This window comes from Podarcis tiliguerta (assembly GCF_965153285.1).
Source record: "Podarcis tiliguerta genome assembly, chromosome: 6".
Classification (NCBI taxonomy): Eukaryota; Metazoa; Chordata; class Lepidosauria; order Squamata; family Lacertidae; genus Podarcis; species Podarcis tiliguerta.
In genome coordinates, this window is record NC_139539.1 from 25044449 (window position 1) to 25064130 (window position 19682).

General features: G+C 45.2%; 1 protein-coding gene across 1 annotated transcript; it reads right to left on the reverse strand.

Moving 5' to 3' along the window:
* Nucleotides 1-1206: 1206 nt before the first annotated feature.
* Nucleotides 1207-19540, reverse strand: FAM83D (family with sequence similarity 83 member D). The gene is made up of 4 exons (XM_083446915.1): nt 19072-19540; nt 4785-4952; nt 4306-4430; nt 1207-2880 (listed from the first exon to the last, which is right to left on the reverse strand). The coding sequence occupies exons 1-4, from the start codon at nt 19534-19536 to the stop codon at nt 1845-1847; spliced, it is 1794 nt and encodes a 597-aa protein (XP_083303041.1). The 5' UTR covers nt 19537-19540; the 3' UTR covers nt 1207-1844.
* Between the last annotated feature and the right edge of the window lie 142 nt (nt 19541-19682).

Sequence of the window (19682 nt, forward strand, 5' to 3'; positions counted from 1 at the left end):
TTTTCGGTAGTGGCGCCTGCCCTGTGGAACGCCCTCCCATCAGATGTCAAGGAAATAAACAACTATCTGACTTTCAGAAAACATCTGAAGGGAAGTTTAGGGAAGTTTTTAATGTTCAATGTTTTATTGTGTTTTTAATATCCTGTTGGAAGCTGCCCAAGGTGGCTGGGAAGGCCCGGCCAGATGGGCGGAGGATAAGTAATAAATAATAATAATAAATTGTTGTTGATGTTGTTGTTATATAGTAGAATAAGATTTCCAGGGGATCAGTGTCCCATAAGAGTTTAAGGTCTTCTCCTTAACAAGCAGTGCCCAATTTATTGTTGTTATTAATAAAACATATATCCCACCCTTTCTCCAAAGAAGCCCAGGCCAGCATGTGAGAAAACACAGTAAGAAAATGTGTCAGTTGGCATACTTTAAATAAATGTAACACTAAATTCTGAGCTGAGAATTTGTAGTCTCTTGGCAGAGATTATGTTTGGGATTACAGACTCAGTCACCAAAATAACCCCCATCATGTTTACACAGAAGGAAATCTCACTGAATGCAGTGGAGCTTACCACCAGGTAAGCAAGTTTAGGATTGCAGCCTTATTCTTTTGGAAATATAGAGTGTAAACAGTCCCCATTGTGGCCTATATTGTAAGGAAAGCAAAACTGTCAGAGACCCAAAAGCCTCTTTCACCAGAGATAGCTTTCTCCCAAAGTGCAGGTGCTGCCACACAAAAAGATCGATTTCTGACAAGTGCAGAACAGATGTTATACTTACTCATCAAAGAAGCTGGATGTACTGGAAATACATACAGATGTTAGCAGATCCCCTTAGAAACAAAGGACATATGGATTTCAAAGTTGTCTCTTTGCATTATCTGGATGGCCTTGTTCAGTGCATTTTTGAACAAAGTAAAATCTGCACAAAGTAATATTAAATTGAGCCACATCAGACTTTGCTTTCTTCTTTATTCTGAATTAATTACCCTTGTGGACTGAATAATAAGCTTGGTTCTGCATTTAAGTTGTTCAAGTCACTTGGTCCTGAACTGACCCACCTGAAATGGTCATTAGGGGGAAAATGAAACATGAAGACATTTTGGAGTCAACGTTGCAATCATTAAACACACTTATGTTCAAGTAGAATATAAACTGATGTTTGGTTTGACACTATATTACCTTTAAAAAATCCTCTAACTTGGGAAAGATGTGATTTCTTTTTTGGAAATGTTTTATTTTTCAGAGTCTAATAAGAGTTATATACATAAAAGTAAAAGACAATGAAAATAACGAACAACAACTGGGAAATTTGCCCTAAGATATGGCCATAGTTGTTGGAAAAGTTACGAGTCACTGAACATTGTCTTTGTCATTGTCTTTTGTTAGCCATCGGTTATCAGGCCATCAACTACAGGGTCATACACTTAAAATATTTTTACATGCTCCTATATTGGGACAAAACTACTGTGGTTTTTTAAACAATCAAAACAGCTAATATTTTTGTCCCTTGATAAAACCAAGTTACCCTACGATTTCTTAGACCAAAAAAAGCACTAGAAAGCAACATTTCTAAGGGCAGTACAGAATTGACCAAGTGTGAAGGCTGGAGCACAAAGCCACAAAGAGCAACGTGAAGTGGTTTCCATGTGATTGCTACCTTCGTGCCGCAAGGTATAATGTGCATATTGGCTTGGCATTCCAAACCGTTTTTCTCCATGGCACGGCAAAGCCTGAGAAAGGCTTGCAGTATCACAAAGATGGCTGGGCAGCCAAGTTAAACAACAACAACAACCAACCCAGCAGCATGCCCCGTATGGCAATTATGTGTGCCAGCTCTCACGATCCCATTTCTCAGAAGCAGTCATTTGATGAGTACAGTGCAAAGTCTCTGAGGTTTATGAGGCTTGTGCTGATCCGCTGCCTAGGCTTTAAGTTGCACCTCATTGGGCGGCAGCCTATGTAGTTTTCTGCCACGTTGCCCCTCCTAGACAGCATGGAAACCATGTGATTCAGCTTGGACCGGATGACGGAGTAGTGGAATTCCCTCTCCTTGTTCAGCTTGCGGAAATAGTCGGCCCTGTGGTTGGCGGCATAGTCTATGGACCTCAGGGATGTCAGCGAGCCCGTAGAGCTTGCCCGAGAGCACTGGGAAGAAAGCGAAGAAAGCGACCGAGCGCTAGATGAAGTTGAAGTGGCCTTCCTAGAAATGGGAGATACTTCTTTAGATGGCACCCTCTGATCAGGAGATGCTTCTTTGAAGACCACTTTCTGTTCGGGCACCCTTTGATCGGGCACCCTTTGATTCTGGACCACTTCTGCAGCCTCCCTCTGCTCGGTCTGCGTTGTGGCGGTCTTGTACAAAACGGTCGTCTGAGTGCCCACCATCCTGGATCGAGTAGTGGTCTGGGTGGTGGCTGTTGCCACTGAAATGCTGGTTTGTGTGGCGCAGTTAAAGAGGGCGGTGGTGGGCTTCTCTTCCAATGGCTCGGTCTGAGTTGACTGGCTACTTGTCCCCTTAGGGTTTGCTAGGACCTCAGGGCCATTGTGCCACTCCTCATCGCCACTAAGGTGAGGGCGCTTCGCGGTCGCCCTTCCACTTTGGAGTTCTCTCGCCAGCTCCAGTTCTCTCTCAAGCTTCTTTGGGCTGCTTGAGAGCCTGGCGAACTCCGCTCTCAGGAGGTTATGCACAGTGAAGTCTTTGCACGGTGTTGCTTTACTGCTCATGTGCTCAGAGGCATCGCTGTTCCTGTAGCTGGATGGCTGCTTCGGGTCAAGAGGTTTCGATCGTGCGTACAAGATGCGGAACTCCAGATCAAAGTGTTCAACCACTTGGCCGGAGAGTAGCAATACATTGCTGCTGTTTAGTTTTCCATCAGTCCACGTGAAGCTACCAGGGGTTGGGGGAGGAGAAAGAGAAGAAGAGTATTATGCTATGCATAACCGTTCCTTTAAAAAAAAATGTTTTATGTCTGACAAATGGACATAGCAATGCAAATTGGCTGGGGGGGTTGGAATCCAATGTGAAGTTCTCTGATGACTGGTTACCTTTTCTTCATTAACTCCAACTCAGGGGAAACTAGACCACCTACTCCTCACATTCTCTCACAGCATCAATCTGGTTGTGGTATCTGTTCTGGTACTCAGTCCCTACTTAGCGATTACTTCCGAGTCCAGCCTTTTGCAATGTACATGTGTTTTTGCCTGTGGTAGGGCTTGTTCTTTCAACATGGGACACATGTTCTATGTTTGTTTGTTTCAACCTTTTTATTTACTTATTTCACCCTGTAGCATTTACATGTTTCTGGGTTTTCTCTTGCATTTGTACTGTGGCGTGATAAAATCTCAATAAAAATATTCAGTGCTTTTTTCTTAAAAAAAATGTTCAGCGGTACTCTCATTTTCCTACTCATATTGAAATACTCAATTACGCCAGACCTAGATTCACAAAATGTTTAGGGGGATGCGTACCCCTGCATCCCCCCAGGAAAAAAGCACTGAAAATATTATTTAAAACATTGTTTCATGGCCTCTTCTTGTTGGTATGAAGTAGGTAAGACTGAACTGCTCCCCCTTGTGAGACAGAACAAGAATTCATTCGCATTTAAATACACATTTGCTACTTCTTTTTTCTCTCCACAACCCCCACCCCCTCAGTAGAACTTCGGTGCCTTTTTACAGCTTGGCAAGCAGAAATTCAACAGCTGCTGCTTGGACAGTCTGAAAGGCCATATGTCACTTCTGCATAATGAATATACATACAGTACATTCCATACTGCCGTGTCTGCATATAAATACAAATCAGGAGTGAAGGGAACTAAAAGCAGCTCAAGAAGACTAATCAATCTCCCCCTGAAGAAGAAGAAGAGTTTGGATTTGATATCCACTTTATCACTACCTGAAGGAGTCGCAAAGCGGCTAACATTCTCCTTTCCCTTCCTCCCCCACAACAAACACTCTGAGGTGAGTGGGGCTGAGAGACTTCAAAGAAGTGTGACTAGCCCAAGGTCACCCAGCAGCTGCATGTGGAGGAGCGGAGACACGAACCCGGTTCACCAGATTACAAGCCTGCCCCTCTTAACCACTACACCACCCTGGCCCTTCCTCCTGCCCTGCTTCAGGTGAGATAAAGCCTTTGTCAATTTCTTAAAGGGTCTGCTAGTCAAGGGGGCATGTTTGTACCAGGGAAATGATGCTTCAAGCACAGGCGATGGGTATTTGTCTGTTGAGGCTATTGCAGACTTCCCATCAGACTACACTCTACAAAAGACTCTCGGGTTTGTGAAAGAAATACGAAAGGTATCAGGTAGCTTACCTGTAAGAGCCTGTAGTCACTCTTACACCATCAACCAACATGAACTTCTCATGGACACTCCCAATTATCTTGGCTCCTGATCTTGCATAATAAGTGTTTCCAGTAATAGTTCGGACTCTCATCAGCTGTTAAAAAATGGCACACAGTTTAGGCCAAAATGCCAAGCTCTCGTCAAACCAGGACTGTATCCCAGTGATGGGCCTGCAGCAAACTAGTTGAGATTTACCACCACCCCATTCATAGTTCCCATCCTGGCTGGCACAAGGTCTCCAGCCACAGTTTGGATTGGTCTCTTAGCTGGGATGTATCAAGGGAACCTCACTTCTGGGTAAAGGGTTTGGAATCCAAATGCATTAGACAAGGAAAGGGAAAAGCAGCTTTGAGCATGAGACTTTCTCCCTCTCTTGAATAATGGGCTGAGGTAAATCCAAGATCAATCTGTTTTCCACTTGTAAAATCAGAAGTGCCCCACAACTTACATGCTCCTGTTCAGGAGAAAAATCCAGGTTTTTGCACATCTCCATAAAATGACAAAGGCAGGCCTGATCCAGGAGGATGTAGACAGGAACCAGCCTCTTTCTACAGGCTTCCCGGAGATCACTGAAGATGTCCATGTCTGTGAAGGAGTCCATAACTATAGCGATAACCTGGAAGATTTCAAAGTAAGAAAAAATGAATTATAAGAAGTTATGTGCAGAAACTTACCTTGTGACACGCTTTTGGTCAAGGGAGGGGATGTTGTTGGACTCCAACTCCCATCAGCCCCAACTAGTGTGGCCAATGGTCTGCCGATGGGCATTGTCGTCTAACAACATCTGAGGACACCCCAGTGGATGCCGTCCAGACCTAGCAACTGTGACCCCCCCCCCAGTGTTTTCCTATTCCAACTCCCATTGGCTCTAGCCAATGTCAGACATGATGGGAGCTATAGGGGAATGAGACCTTGTCTCATCACGCAATGGCTTTTTTCACCTGCCTTGCCCCACCCTCCAGCCTTAGGAGCCTTCAGAATGGAGTTGCTGCCACGGGCCTTATGTTCATGTGTCTTTTGATCAACTGAGTGGAAGACTATGAGTCAGGGGGGTGGGGGGAGTGTTTCTGCGAATTCAACCATGCTTAGTTGGTTTTTGGTTTGTTAATGTTATTTTGTGGATCACAAGTGCTATAACACTTTGTGAATCTTAGAATAGGACTTCCGTTGTGGTTCTGCTGTTTAGCTTTTTCCTTTTAGTTGTTTTGTTAATAGCGTTTTGTAGAAGGTGGTTGTTTTACTGGTGATTTGTAATTCTTTTATGGAGGATTTGTTAATTATTTTATATTTGTGGTTCCCAATGTGGGGCAATTTGATTTTTAAGGTGGGCAATTTGAGAATGAGTTATTAGCAGTGAATGACCTTTTAGGCTTCCTCCACGTGAACAGGAGTTCAGTTTTTGAATAATAAGAATTATATGTCACAGGGGGTGGGGCGGGATCAGGATTTTAGAGATACTTAAGCTGCTTTGTGACTTGTGTGAGTGAAAATCGGCATGGAAATTTAACAAATGGGGGGGATGAAATAAGCAACATCTGGAGGGGCACCACTCCTGGCATAGGTATCTGTTTTCATAACCCAGGGGGTATACAACGATCCCTCTACCACCAGCACCACCATCAAGTCTACTGAGGAGCCTGCATTTCTGTGGTTTCCCCTGAATCAAGGTGTTCTGCTGTTAATCTCATGCCATGGCCTGAAGAGAAACTGTGGCAGAGTCAACTATCAGTCAACATTTTCCTCCCCTCCCTTCCTCCCAGGCAGAGGTTGGGCCATGTACTGGCTTGCTGCAGGTGTTTGTTAGGAAGGCCAAGACAGCTTATTAAAAGGATTTGGCATTTCAGATAGCAAAGCCAAGTCTACAAGGTACACGTGACTTCTACCATGTTTTTTTCTCTCTCTAAATGCTTCATAAGCGTTGAGGAAGGGCCAAAAAGAGGCAAAACCTTGTGTTAGCATTGCATAGGAATCTCAGGTATTGTCAGGTGCTGGGAGGAAACAGTGAAGTGTGCCAGAGATTTTTCAAGCACTGCATTAGGAAGGAAGAAAAATAACATTCTTCCTCTTGAACTGGAGAGCCCACTTGTAAAACAGAAATCAGGACTTGCCTATAGGGGTGTTGCAAGGACAAAGAGGCAACACTTTCAAAGTTCTAATTGAAACCTATTAAATTGTAGCCCGCAATGCTAGCCATACCAAAATAATTATTGGCATTAATTTGTATTAACCTGCCCTTCACCCCAAAGTCTCAGGGTGGGTTACAACAGGCACAGGCAAACTCAGCCCTCCAGATGTTTTGGGACTACAACTCCCATCATCCCTAGCTAACAGGACCAGTGGTCAGGGATGATGGGAGTTGTAGTCCCAAAACATCTGGAGGGCTGAGTTTGCCTATGCCTGGGTTACAACATCAAAGCACAATGTTAAGCACAGTTTAAAACAATCTAAAGTCACAGAAATAAGGAAAGTAAAAAATGTACACCTGTGTCAAAGGCCAGGGTAAGAGGTGCATCTTCAGCATTCACCAGAAGCTGTACAGTGTTGGTGCCAGATACACCTCTGTAGGGAGGGATTAGCTTAGGGGCCACCACAGAGAATGTCCTGTCGCCCAGGCATCTTCATTGGTTACAAGTGCCTAATAAGCCAGGAGCAAAATGTGCCTGCCACCTGGCAATTTTTGGACACTGGCAGCAAATGGCTCAAGGATAATGGATATGAATTCTGAAATACGTATACATCTCACAAACTCATGTATATATATATTTTCACATTGCTTGTTTTTGTCAAAACACAAAGAAACAGTATTTGTTGACACATGGAAATAACTAGGATGCCTATGAATGTGTGGGTTTACCTTTGAAACATAACTGACTGTTAGAAAACAATCATGAAGAGCTCATTTTGAGTAATCACACATTCAGTCTAAAAACTGTAATAAGATCATCTTCATTAAGATTCTTCATCTATGGAACCATATGACAAATTTGCCAGTGAGACAAGACTTTACTCTTTGGGTTACTAGACAAAAATAGGCAAAATTAGTTAGTGAATTCTAGATGTTCTGCCTCTTCAGGGTGAATGATCAGAGGACAGTTTTTCAGTGTTAGCCTTTGGGCATGAAACAAGAAATATGTGCCATATTTTTGGTTAGTTGACTTTTTTATTTTCACGTAAGATTAAACTAAATCATACATACCAAAACATGTACAAGTCACAACACAAAGAAAATAACTAAACAAATGAACCCAATATAAAAACAAAATAAGCAGGTTATAACAAAACTATCAGTGAGGGGAAACTTAATACAATGCCACACCTTTAAGATGTTACCAAGTAAAAGAAAGCCAAGGGACAAAGCATTTAATAATCTATGTGCTTGCAGAATTGAGAAAGGACCTGTCTCTTCCTAAAGAAAGCTATTACAACATATGAGAAAACCTAGTATCATAACCAAATCCTCTTGAATGCTACTGGTGGCGCTTGCCCATGTTCTGTCTTGTTGGTGTAATCTATGGAACCAAACCACACTGCAACTAACATTTCTTTTACTGTGACCTCTTGTGACTCTGAGTTTGTATTTCCTAGGAGTGCTATTTCTCAGACCACAGGATGTTGATATTCTGTGTTAGCCTCACACTTTCCAGAGCCTTGCAGCTGCCAGCAAAAGGCTGATTCTTTATTTTTCAAATCTTTGTTGCCATCTCACCACAGGTTCAACAATTTCAGTAGCAAGGATGGCGCAATATTCTGTCTGACTATTGCCTCCATTTCCTTAAATACCCAACACCAGAAAACTTGATTTGGGGGGCAAGTTCTATGCAGCTATTAAAAGACACAGGAGTCTTGTCTTCTTGCATTACTCAGGAATGTACATACAGCTATGTCCTGTTCACGTTGACTCAAGAACTAGAGGCAGCTAAGTCCATTGCCAAGACAGGAGGAAATTTGTGGCTTTGGGGTGTTTCTGACAGCACAGTCACTGAATGGAAGTCCCAAGGCTAAATCAAAAGCGCAAATGTTGACTCACCTGTCACCAAGCAATATAAAACTGTTTCTATTTAATTAGTGTCATCTCCCTCACTCTTTAATTATATTTCATTTGATTACTTTAAACCCTTCCCTCTGGTTGGACCGTGAATGACCTCAAGATAAAAGTTTCCCTACATGAGTTAAGATTGCATGGTCCTCTATTCCACACACCTCACTCCTTTCAATTAATGTCATCAAACAGAAGCTTCTATAGAGTTTCCGCCATACTAGTTGCCTGACTTGTAATGTGTTCTTGATCAGCAAAGACTTCACACCCTCCTCCAGTCACCGAAACCACACAGTTTCATCCTCCCCAAACTGCTCTTCGCCATGTCATTTTCCACAAAACCTATGGGGGGGCACCCGCAAGCAGTCCCATTTCTTGAGGAAAGGATATCGAGTCTCCATTTATGGGAATGAGTTATTCCGGATTCAGAGCTCTAAAAGGGAAAAGTCTGCCCACTTTCCACTGTTAGGTACTAGAAAGAAAAATGTCTGATCTGCACAGACAGCAGAATGAAGTCCAGAGGTGGTACACAAGCAGATTACAAGCAGGAGAACCTTTTAAAAAAATATTCCACATTGAAAACAGAACTCCCTGCTGAAAGGGGAAGGGTCCTAGCTGATCTTCTGTTCTGCAAGTGTTCTACTTGCAGGGAAATGTTGTTTAGTTTTCCACTCTGGTCAGTGACTGAAATAAATGGATTCATTCGTGTTTAGTTTTAAGTGCTGGAAACATTCAGGAATGCTATCTCTCATCTTAAAAGTTCACCTCCTTCCACTTACATCCGCCTGGACCATAAGGTCTTTGTCAAAAGCTCTTCTTGAGGTGCCCCTGCCTAAAGAGATGCCTTTTTGGTGGTGGCACCCCTGTTATGGAATGCCCTCCCCCAAGAGGCTCACGTGGTACTTACTGTACATAAGATATTTTCAGAACGAGGGGAATAACTTTTTCGTTTCTCATGCCTTTGAGAACCATGCTTTAGTACGATATATATATATATACAATACGATATCTTTATTGTCATTGTCCCATGCAGAACAATGAAATTGAAAAACTACATAAAACATTCAAAAACCCCTAAAAACTCTGAAACCCCATTTTAAAATACACTATACTATAGAGACCCCTTATGTTGCGTTTAGAACCAGAATTGCATTTGCTTGGAATAAGATAATTCTAATTTTTTACTTTCTTTGAATTTTTGTAAGACCCACCACGATGACGCGTGTTAATGGGGTGGTTAAAAGGATACACGAAATAGGTGGCTCGATCTACTCTCAATACCTCAAGTTTCACTCTACTACATGTCAGGTTCTAATCAAAGCATCAAATACCAACATTCTAAAGAAGGGGTGGAGAATCGTTTGGGCCCAGTGGACCAGATCATCCTCTGTCCTCACCCTACGGGCCAATTTTGGCAAGCAGGTGGGGCAACTCACCTGTCAATCACCTGGTGTCATTGAGACACGTGCCAGGCCAAAGTTGGGATGGAGCTTCACTGATCACCTGAACAATGGGAAGAAGCTGTGGAGGTCCAGAAAAAATATGACCTTCACGAACACTCTCTCCTCAATCTCAGGGCTCTTTCTCCTGTTTTCTCTTCCTCGGCTTGTTAACTCTTCCCAACCCTGTAATTTCAATTATGATAAGCCTCATGCTGCTATTGAGCTTTTTCTAAGCTTAATAGCAGAAAGAGTATGTGTGGAATTTCTATTAGGATGGTGGGAGAAGAGGGGAAGATTTAAATATTTCCTCATCCAGTGATACCCATTGTGTTGCTCAGCTGACTAAGGAACAGCTGAGTGTGGCGAAAAGGAGGCTGAACTGCAGAGTGGGGGGGAAAGATACCATTTTTTTTTCTGGAGCCCCGTCCCTTCTTCCCATTTCTCTGCTGATCAATAGGGGGAAATGTTGTGGGCCACATAACATTAAGCAATGTGCTAGAAGCAGCTCGCAGGGATGCAGATTGCACACGTCTGAATTGTGGCGGGGGGGGGGGAATACACGTTTCTGGGAGGCTATGCATACTGATCAGATCATGTGTATATTGCCTGGAGAATGTACAAAATGCCGTTAAGATATGCATCATTCTGCCTGTCTGGCAGTTGTGCATCATGGCCAGAGAATGTGCATACTTCCTTCTTCATGGATGGATGATGTGCACATTCTCCATGATGTCTGGTGAATGTGCACAATGGTCAATGGTTGTGCACATCATCCATTCAACGTGCAGCTCTCCTAACATATCTGTTTCTTTGTTTTCCTCTTCTAGCTAATCCATTCTGATCTCCCTCCACTCAAAGGTTTCAGTCACTCTGCACTGAGTGGTACCTCGGGTTACAGACGCTTCAGGTTACAGACTCCCCTAACCCAGAAATAGTACCTTGGGTTAAGAACTTTGCTTCAGGATGAGAACAGAAATCGCGCGGCGGCAGCAGGTCCCATTAACTAAAGTGGTACCTCAGGTTAAGAACAGTTTCAGGTTAAGAACAGACCTCCAGAACAAATTAAGTTCTTAACCCGAGGTACCACTATATGTATTAACCATAGGGATCAAGCATAAATGAATTACATGGACAATCAATTTCGCTGATTCATTTATATGGCATTTTGGTAAGTACTTTATTTACTATATTTCAAAGACATAATCCCATCCTTCAACACACATCCTCTCTGTGTAGACAACGTGTCCCATCCCCCAAAAAAGGCTGAGAGAGCACACACACAAAAATCAAATGGCAATTATAGTTTCCTCTCATCTCCTGTATATGCATCACAAGAGTGTCACTTAATAGCCCTTCCTTGCCTGGCATTTCAGGAACTTTAATCGCTTGTTTATTTCTCTTTATCTGAGGGTGCATCACCCTTTTGAAAAATCCTTGCACTCTTCTCATGGCAAAGGAAAAAAGGAAAACAAGATCTGCATCTGATCCTGTTTGAAGACAGCTGGATTATAAAGGTCACCTGGAGGCACTGCAGAACAGGCATGGAGCCAGCATCTGAACTAGACATTTATTTTACATTTTAAAAGAATTAAAAAACCCTAGAGCAGTTTATACTGTGACTCTTCAGTGTATGATAGCTGCAGCCACATATTTCATATTTAACAGTGCACAAATGTAGAATGCAACTAAAAGTTGCAGCATGGAATGCTGCTATTCAGAATTCCAGTTAGACAGGGCCAGGTTCTCCACCCCACCTCCAACCCCTCCCCCCCAAAAAAAAAATCACTTAGCCCTGCAAGACCGCTAAGCATGTTTAGTCCTTATTGGGTGGGGGGGGTCTCCTTAAGGTTTTTGTGATTCTGCCAAAAGTCTGCTGATACCACCTTCTTGTACATGCATGGGGGTGCCATTCTGCCTAGCTGTAGGTATATCGGGTTTTGAACAAAGCAGAGTTTTTCCAGGAAAAATGTGTTAAACACCTGCTTCTCTGGCCATCCTCCAAGCCATGCAACCGCAAGCAGCGAAATTAACAGAACACCCCCACTTGTTCATACTGGAGACCTCTCTAGCCCAGTACCCTGTTTCCCACAGTGACAAGTGAAACACCTACAGGAAGTCCACAAGCAGGAGACAGGTGCAGGAACCACCCTGCCACCATTGTTCTCTAGCAACTGGAATTCAGGGGCATGCTGCCTCCAATTGCAGAGGCAGCATATCGCTATTGTGATCAACAGCCATCAACAGCCTTATCTTGCATTGACTAGTCAAGTCCCTCTTTAAAGACACCCAAGTTGGCAGCCATCACCATCTTGTGGTAGCGAATTCTGTAGTTTAACTATGCACTAGTTGTACTTCCTTTGGTCAATTCCCAATTTCTTGCCATTCAGTTTCTTTGGATGTCCCCAAGTTCTAGAGCAGGAGTGAGGAACCTCTGGCCCTCCATAAGTTGTCGTTGGTCACACCTGTTAGGGCTTAAGGGGTTTATAGGTCAGCAACATCTGGAGGGTTGTAGGTTCTGAAATGTTCTAGAGCAGGGTTTCCCAAACTCAGGTCTCCAGTTGGTTTTGAACTATAACTCCCATCATCCCTAGCTAGCCGGATCAGAGAGCAGGGATAATGAGAACTGTAGTCTAAAAAAACAGCTGGAGACCCAAGATTGGGAAGGCCTGTTCTACAGTTACAAAAGAGTGAGAAGTAATGCTACTTTGTGGCTTTACCAAGAGGAACACAGGAGATCAAGTGATCACTAGTGCTGTGCTGCACCTGACATATTTGCAACGCAGTACAGAGACTATGCAGGGACGGGGGTGGCGCTGTGGTCTAAACCACTGAGCCTAGGGCTTGCTGATCAGAAGGTTGGTGGTTCGAATCCCCGCGACGGGGTGAGCTCCCGTCAGTGGCGTTGCGTGGGTTGTCAGCACCCAGGGCAAGGCAAGTAATTTGCTGCACTGTCCCTCCCCCAGATAGTCCCTGGCTCTCTCTCCGCACCGCACCGCATGCCTGGCACCCCCCCCCTACAGTGGGCGGCGACCCGGTGGCTCGGATCGGATTTGCACAGCCCGCACTGCAGTGAGAAAGAGTGAGTGAGCCAGGTAGGGGCAGAGAGCTGCGAGTGCCCCCCCCAGATGTTGCACCCGGTGCGGCCGGGCCCCCCTGCACCCCCCACGCTATGCCACTGGCTCCCGTTGCTCGGTCCCTGCTCCTGCCAACCTAGCAGTTCGAAAGCACGTCAAAGTGCAAGTAGATAAATAGGTACCGCTCTGGCAGAAAGGTGAACGGCGTTTCTGTGCGCTGCTCTGGTTCTCTAGAAGTGGCTTAGTCATGCTGACCACATGACCCAGAAGCTGTACACCGGCTCCCTCGGCAAATAAAGCGAGATGAGCACCGCAACCCCAGAGTCGGTCACGACTGGACCTAATGGTCAGGGGTCCCTTTACCTTTACCTTACAGAGACTATGCAGATTCAGAGGTTGGAGTAAATAACACCTTTTCACCAAGCAGTCTACTGCATTTCTACTTTTAAACAGCGGGGTGCTTCTTCTTATCAATTTAGGACAAAGTTCCCAAAGTACAGTGCGCATTACATGGCAAATTAGTGGGTGCTGCTTCCTTCATGGCTAAACCATGTCACGTGCCTTCATGAGTTAACATTGCCACGGCACCCTCTTTATGGGCAGAGATTCTAGAAACCTGGGTCATATTCTGTGTAGTCCACCATCTTTAAGAGGCTAGCAAAGCAGAGGTTAAACCAATTTTTTCTCAGAACCCCTAAGGGCCAAATAGCCTTGCATAAGATACTATAACTAGCAGTTACAATGGATACATTTCCACAAACCAAGTTGTGCATTATGGATATTTAATTGCGCACAAAAAGCAGAAACCTCTTAGAAGTCACCTGTAATTGATGTAGAATTACACCTATCACAGCCAAAGAAGTTTCAAGAGAAGCTTAGAAGCCTTATCTTACAATGCCAAAGTTATCTCCAGTGGCTAGACTTGAGCGAGAAAATTAATTTCTTCTAAAGCTAGTATTGGACAACTTATAAATGTCATCAAGCACCTATTCAGGCTTCTTATACAAGGAACAATCTTAGCTGAACACCTTGGTGAGAAGCAATTCAGCAGTCACCGTCTCTGAATGATTCATTCTGAACAGAATTAGCAAAGCAACTAGAGCCTTGAAATCTGTAATGCTAGCGTACCTCTCAAAGTGGCAGGCCGTCAGTTTTAAGGCAATGATGTCACAGAGCCCAGCAGCTGGAAATACTAGTGAAGTGTGCACATCCTGGTATGTACCAATTTCAATCCACCCATTTCTAGGTGGAGCCGCCATCAATGCTGCAGAAGGCCACAGCAATGGGAAGAACATGCTACACAAGTTAGCAAACTTAACTGGCAGACAACTGATAGCCAGGCCAGAGCACCGCCTGGTAAGGCAGAGACAGCCCACCAGATGCCTCAGAGGCAGTGCAGGGGTCTCAGATGCAGCTGCCAGGCTGCTTCCACCTTCCCTGTCCCCAGTTTCCACCTGGCTGCCTTCAGGTGGTGCAGGGGCTCCTTTGAACTTCTCCCTTGAGGGGAGCGCAGCCCCGAACCCCTCAGTGGAAAAGTGTGATGGAGCCTACACATCCCCAGCTGAGCAGCCCCAATCCAGCTCCATGCAAACAGGAGCGAGGTCCTGGCTCTCCCAGCTGGGGAGGAGGGGCTTGCACTCCAGCTGAGCAACCATCCCGCCCAGACTTGTGTGCAAGCAAGAGCAGGGTCGGGGATCTGATGTCAGGAATTCCATTCCACCCTTGCTGCAGATATGTGGGATTGTTGCATGTCACATGTCTGTTTACATTCCAGCACAGATTGCTGAAGTCCCATGAGCGGAACATCCACTCTGTATTGCTTTTGTTCTCTCTCTCTCTGAGAAGAACAACGAGAGAAGCCATGTTTTTCTTTGTCCTGATTTATGTATAATAAATGCGTAGTTTAGTATAGGATCTACGCCTCAAGCCTGATCTGTTGTGCGTTTACTCTGCTGAGTAATGTGTGCTCCTGCATGCACAGCAGCTTGAGTTGCAGACGCACATCGGAGGAGGATGACTGACGGATCTCCGCAGCAGCAAGGCCGAGAAGGGAGACGCTCCAGCTGAGCCAAGCCAGCTGGCTTTCCATCCCATGGTTCCAACATCTCTCAACTGAGAAGCGGGGAATCGGGGTTCACTCAGTTGGTTGCAGGAGTCTTTCCTCCCCACAGCTGAGCAGCACCTCGGCTCCCACCATGAGAGCTGAGGCAGTTTCTCCCAGTGCCTCGCCAGCTGGGGCCAATGTAGCTTGTTTCAACATAGCGGTTTATTGCTAGACCACAATGTTTTGCTGGCGATATATCGCAATGTTGAAAACTTAACATTGCCTACCCCTAGCAGGGAGGTTAGACTACATCTGTTATTTACTGTACATTCTTTCCAATTTATTTGCAGGGTCGTCCCATGCTGGGTCAAGCAAATGTTATTCCACACTTCCCAGTGCCTTTTTTGTAGGGTAGAAAGTTGCTTCTTTGCACAAGAGCTCAACCCCCCCCCCCCAACTTTAATTGCTCAACTGGAGCTGGCCAGTATGCGACTGAATCTCACCTGCAAAATACTGTCCGTCTAGCAGTGCCCCAAGAATGAACAACAGTAGCTAGATGGAAACGCAGTGTGGCCAGGTAGGTTTCCATGGCACATGCCACCAGGTGGAATCAATAAGGAAGATGACACAATGTGTCATGGGGAATGAAAATCTAGCCAGTCTGCTTACAAGAATGTTGTGAGTTATTGCCGCTACAAATTGCCACAATTATAATCATGGAAATATCCATGGCATTTGAATTACACTATAGCTACCCTTTATAAAAAATGGTCATGTACAAAGATGGAGCTAGGTGATGGCATCTTCCATAGTGGCTTCAGACCCCTTCACTTTTGCTTATCCTCCTTTTATACAGACTTTGTCAGTCTCCAAGAGTGTAAGTACATATTCAAAACATCTGCTCGTCCCACCTCTCTTTCCCCATTTCTGCTCACCTAATATACGGCTCTTTCTCAGAGTAGGTATGACAGCAGTGCGCAGGAAAAGAAGCATTCAACCACCTAACAGCTCGCTGGTTTGCATCACACTGCAGTCATAAATCATGGGAACATACCCAACACGAGAAAATTCACTGCTAATTATTGGCTCTACACAATACTACAGGTACCTCTGCTTCAGTATTCTTAGCTCAGATTGCCACCCAATACTTCAAAATTAGATCACTAGACCTCTCCCATGTCAAATATAGCCTTGCTGTATGATGCAGGACAACATTGCCAGGTGTCACTTATTTGCAAAGAGTCTTGATCCAGAATATAGGTTAAAAGACTCCCTGCTGTTGGGAAAGATTGAGGGCACAAGGAGAAGGGGACGACAGAGGACGAAATGGTTGGACAGTGTTCTTGAAGCTACCAGCATGAGTTTGACCAAACTGCGGGAGGCAGTGGAAGACAGGAGTGTCTGGCATGCTTTGATCCATGGGATCACAAAGAGTCGGACACAACTAAACAACAACAAAACACTCTCCTTCAAATCACAAAGCTATTGTCATGTATTGTTGCTGAAAGGGAAGTCACGGGATGATGAGGGGGGGGGGAGCCAGAGTAGTTGCTATGAGGAGTTGGAGCAACTCCTCTCTTAAGGAAAGATTACAGCAACTGAGATTTTTTAAAGTCAAGAGGGGACCTGATAGAAGTGTATACAATTATGCACAAGGTGGAGAGACTTGATAGAGAGACTGATTTCTCCCTCTTTTGTAGTACTAGCTCTCAAGGACATTAAATGAAGCTGAATATTGGATGATTCAGAACAGAAAAAAATAAAGCACTTCTTCCATAGTCAAACTATGTAGCTTGCTCCCATAAAGTGCACTGATGGCCACCAGCTTGGATGACTGTAAAAAGATCAGAGAAATTAATGGAAGATAAGAATCTCAATGACAACTAACCAAATGTCCATGTTCTTAATTCCACTGTTGGAGGTAGTAATACCAGTTGCTGGGAATCACAAGAGGGAGGGATGGGAAACCAGAAGGCAAGATCCTTGTTTCCTCACCCTGTAGGGCCAAATTCGACTGGTGGGCAGAGCCAACTACTGTCAATCATGTGATGCTGAGCTTTGAAGTTCCAACGGTAAGGGCTTTAAAGTACAAGGTGGGGGTGCTTGAAAGCCCTTTTGCAAACAGACTCCACACTGCTCTTCAAACCTTTTTCTGAAAAAAAGTTTAAAGAACAGCACAGGGTTGTTTGCAAAAGGGCTTTCAAATAGCCCCACACTGTGCTTTGGCTGCATGTGTTTGTTCTCTGGAGGGGAATAAGTGTGAAGAGCAAACTGAGCAGGACTGAACCAGCTGGTGAGTGGAGGGTTGAATTCTGCTGGTTGCAGGGGTCTGCATCGACAACATGGTCCCCACAGGAAATGTGGTAGCAAAGCAGATCCCAGCAGGACTGAGTTGCATCCATCGCCTAGTGATTTCAGCTGATGGCATTGTGCCCCACGAATGGCCTGCAGGTCAGAGGTTCCACACCTCTGTTATAAAGGAGCAGTTGAAGCAGGCCTTCCCAATTTCCAGCTTAAAGCCTCAGCTCAAGCATAAGCTCTCACCTTAAGACAAGCAACCTCAGCTCAGAACTGGACTAGTTTACTGGGTTGTAGTCAAGGTAGTAAATATCAATGCATCTGAAGTGCTGTGCATGCATGGACAGAAAAACTCCAAGGACTCCAAGGAAGACTGGACGTCATACATCAATTCAAAATAACTTCTCTCTTCCATCTTTGCCTTTCATCTAGCGCAGTACACTAATTGGTATTGGCCAAATACTCCACCTCATTCCACTTCACAAAATGGATGTGAGATATATAATGATTGACTTGATCACATATATCCCAAAGCATGTATTTTACAAATAATTTTGTTGGATTTCTAACTTATTCCTCCTAAATTCAGCTGCAATACTGAAATGCACATGGATGAGGAAGGAAAGAGAACACTGCTTAATGGTTACACCTAGTTTGAGGTAGTATTAAGGTCGTGCAACATCACTCTGTCATAGCTTTTATCTATGGAGGTGCATCTCATGCTGGTAATTTTTTTTTTTAAATGTGCATTACTAAAACTAGAACAAAGCGTGAAAAAATTCAAGTGCATCAGAGTCATCCTGTTCCAACGGCCAGCACGGGCACCTTCAACTGTCAGTTATGCAGCAGTTCTATGGTACTCATTCATCTATGGCAGTCTCAATTAAAAAGGTGACTTATAATCCTTCCATGACTCAAGAGCTACTACCTCTGCCCATGCTGCATAAAAGGACCATTCCAAGAAACCTGTTCTATTCAAACTAGGCTGCTGACCATCTCTTATGCAGGCTACACAACATAGAGAGAGAGAGAGAGAGAGAAGAGCAAATGAAAGACTGAGAGCCACCATTCTAGAGCATTTGGTCCATTCATTGGGGCAGGGGTCTTTGTGTTATCATAGACCCCCTCAGCCCAAAAGATCAAGCAACCAAACAGAAATCAAACAAACTTACTTCGCTCAATAAAAGAGATGTGGTGCCTATATAAAAAATATTTTTATTAGCTACATTTTGCCCCACCCTCCCTTCCAAAGGGAGTTCGGGGCAGCATATATGCAATCCAATGTAACAAAATGTTAAATACAGTACTCAAAATAGATGCTACTGTGGGGGAACAAACAGTTCCACAGGGAGAAATTTATGTGGCAGCCCCTAGCCTGAACGGGAGAAACCCACTGACGGGACCATAAGCAAGGGTCCCCTGTTATAGAGAGCCTCACTGTGGTATAATGGTTAAAAGCGCTGCTCTATCGCTCGAGAGATTCAAGTTCAAATCCCCACTCAGGCAGGCCTTGTCTCTCAGTCTAACCTACTTCAGAAGGCTGTTGTGAGAACTGAATGGGAAGGAAAAAACTCAGGTTTGTCAGGCCCGAGCTCCTTGGATGAAAGGCTGATTAAAGCTTCCAGATACCGCGCGAAGGCTTCATATCCACATTCCAGCGCCCTGACAAGGTCTAAGGAACAGTTGGGAAGTGTTGGAGAATCTCCGAGGGAATAGGATCGGGGGCAATAGGTCGTTCCTCGGGAATCAGATAAAAAACTGGATTCCCACGCAGCCGCGGCTAATCCAGTCAAGCCTCGAAACGGAGCTGCCGCTGCTTCCCCTGGACGGCTCTGACTCACCTCCCTGGCCGACCGGATCTGCCTGCGCACCACCTCCTTGCAGGGGTAAATGGTCTCGCCAAAGCTGGGCTGGAAGTGCGCCTCGACCCGGGTGAGCCCCCGGAAAGAGCCGCCGACGAAGGCCGGCCAGCCCAGCTCCAGCACAGGCGGCTCCACGTCGGACTGCACCGGGAAGTAAGTGAGAGACGAGCAATCCAGAGAGGAGTTGGGGGACTGATCCGAACTCTCGTCCGCGCCCGACGGAGGCACGGCGGCGCGCAGCACCGCTCGGATCTCGGGCTCGGAGAGGAACGCGCGCAGCTTCTCCCGGCGCAGGAAGGCGTGGAAGGCCGGCCGGCCAGCGGCGATGAGCTCCTCCAGCGCTAGGCGCTGCGCCTCGCTGTAGACCTGCGGCGGGCTGGGGTCCCACAGGGCGCGGAAGCCCCGAAAGGGCGCATCGTCCAGGCACTGCGACTGGTTCGCCATGCGGGCAGCCGGTGCCTCTTTAAACAAAAACCACGACGCGCTCCCGGGGGACTAAGAGGATGCAAAACACGACGGCGCCTTTTATAGGGAGTTTGAAACTAAACTCGTCCCCGCGCCTCTGCTATTGGCTGCAGGTGCGAAAGCGA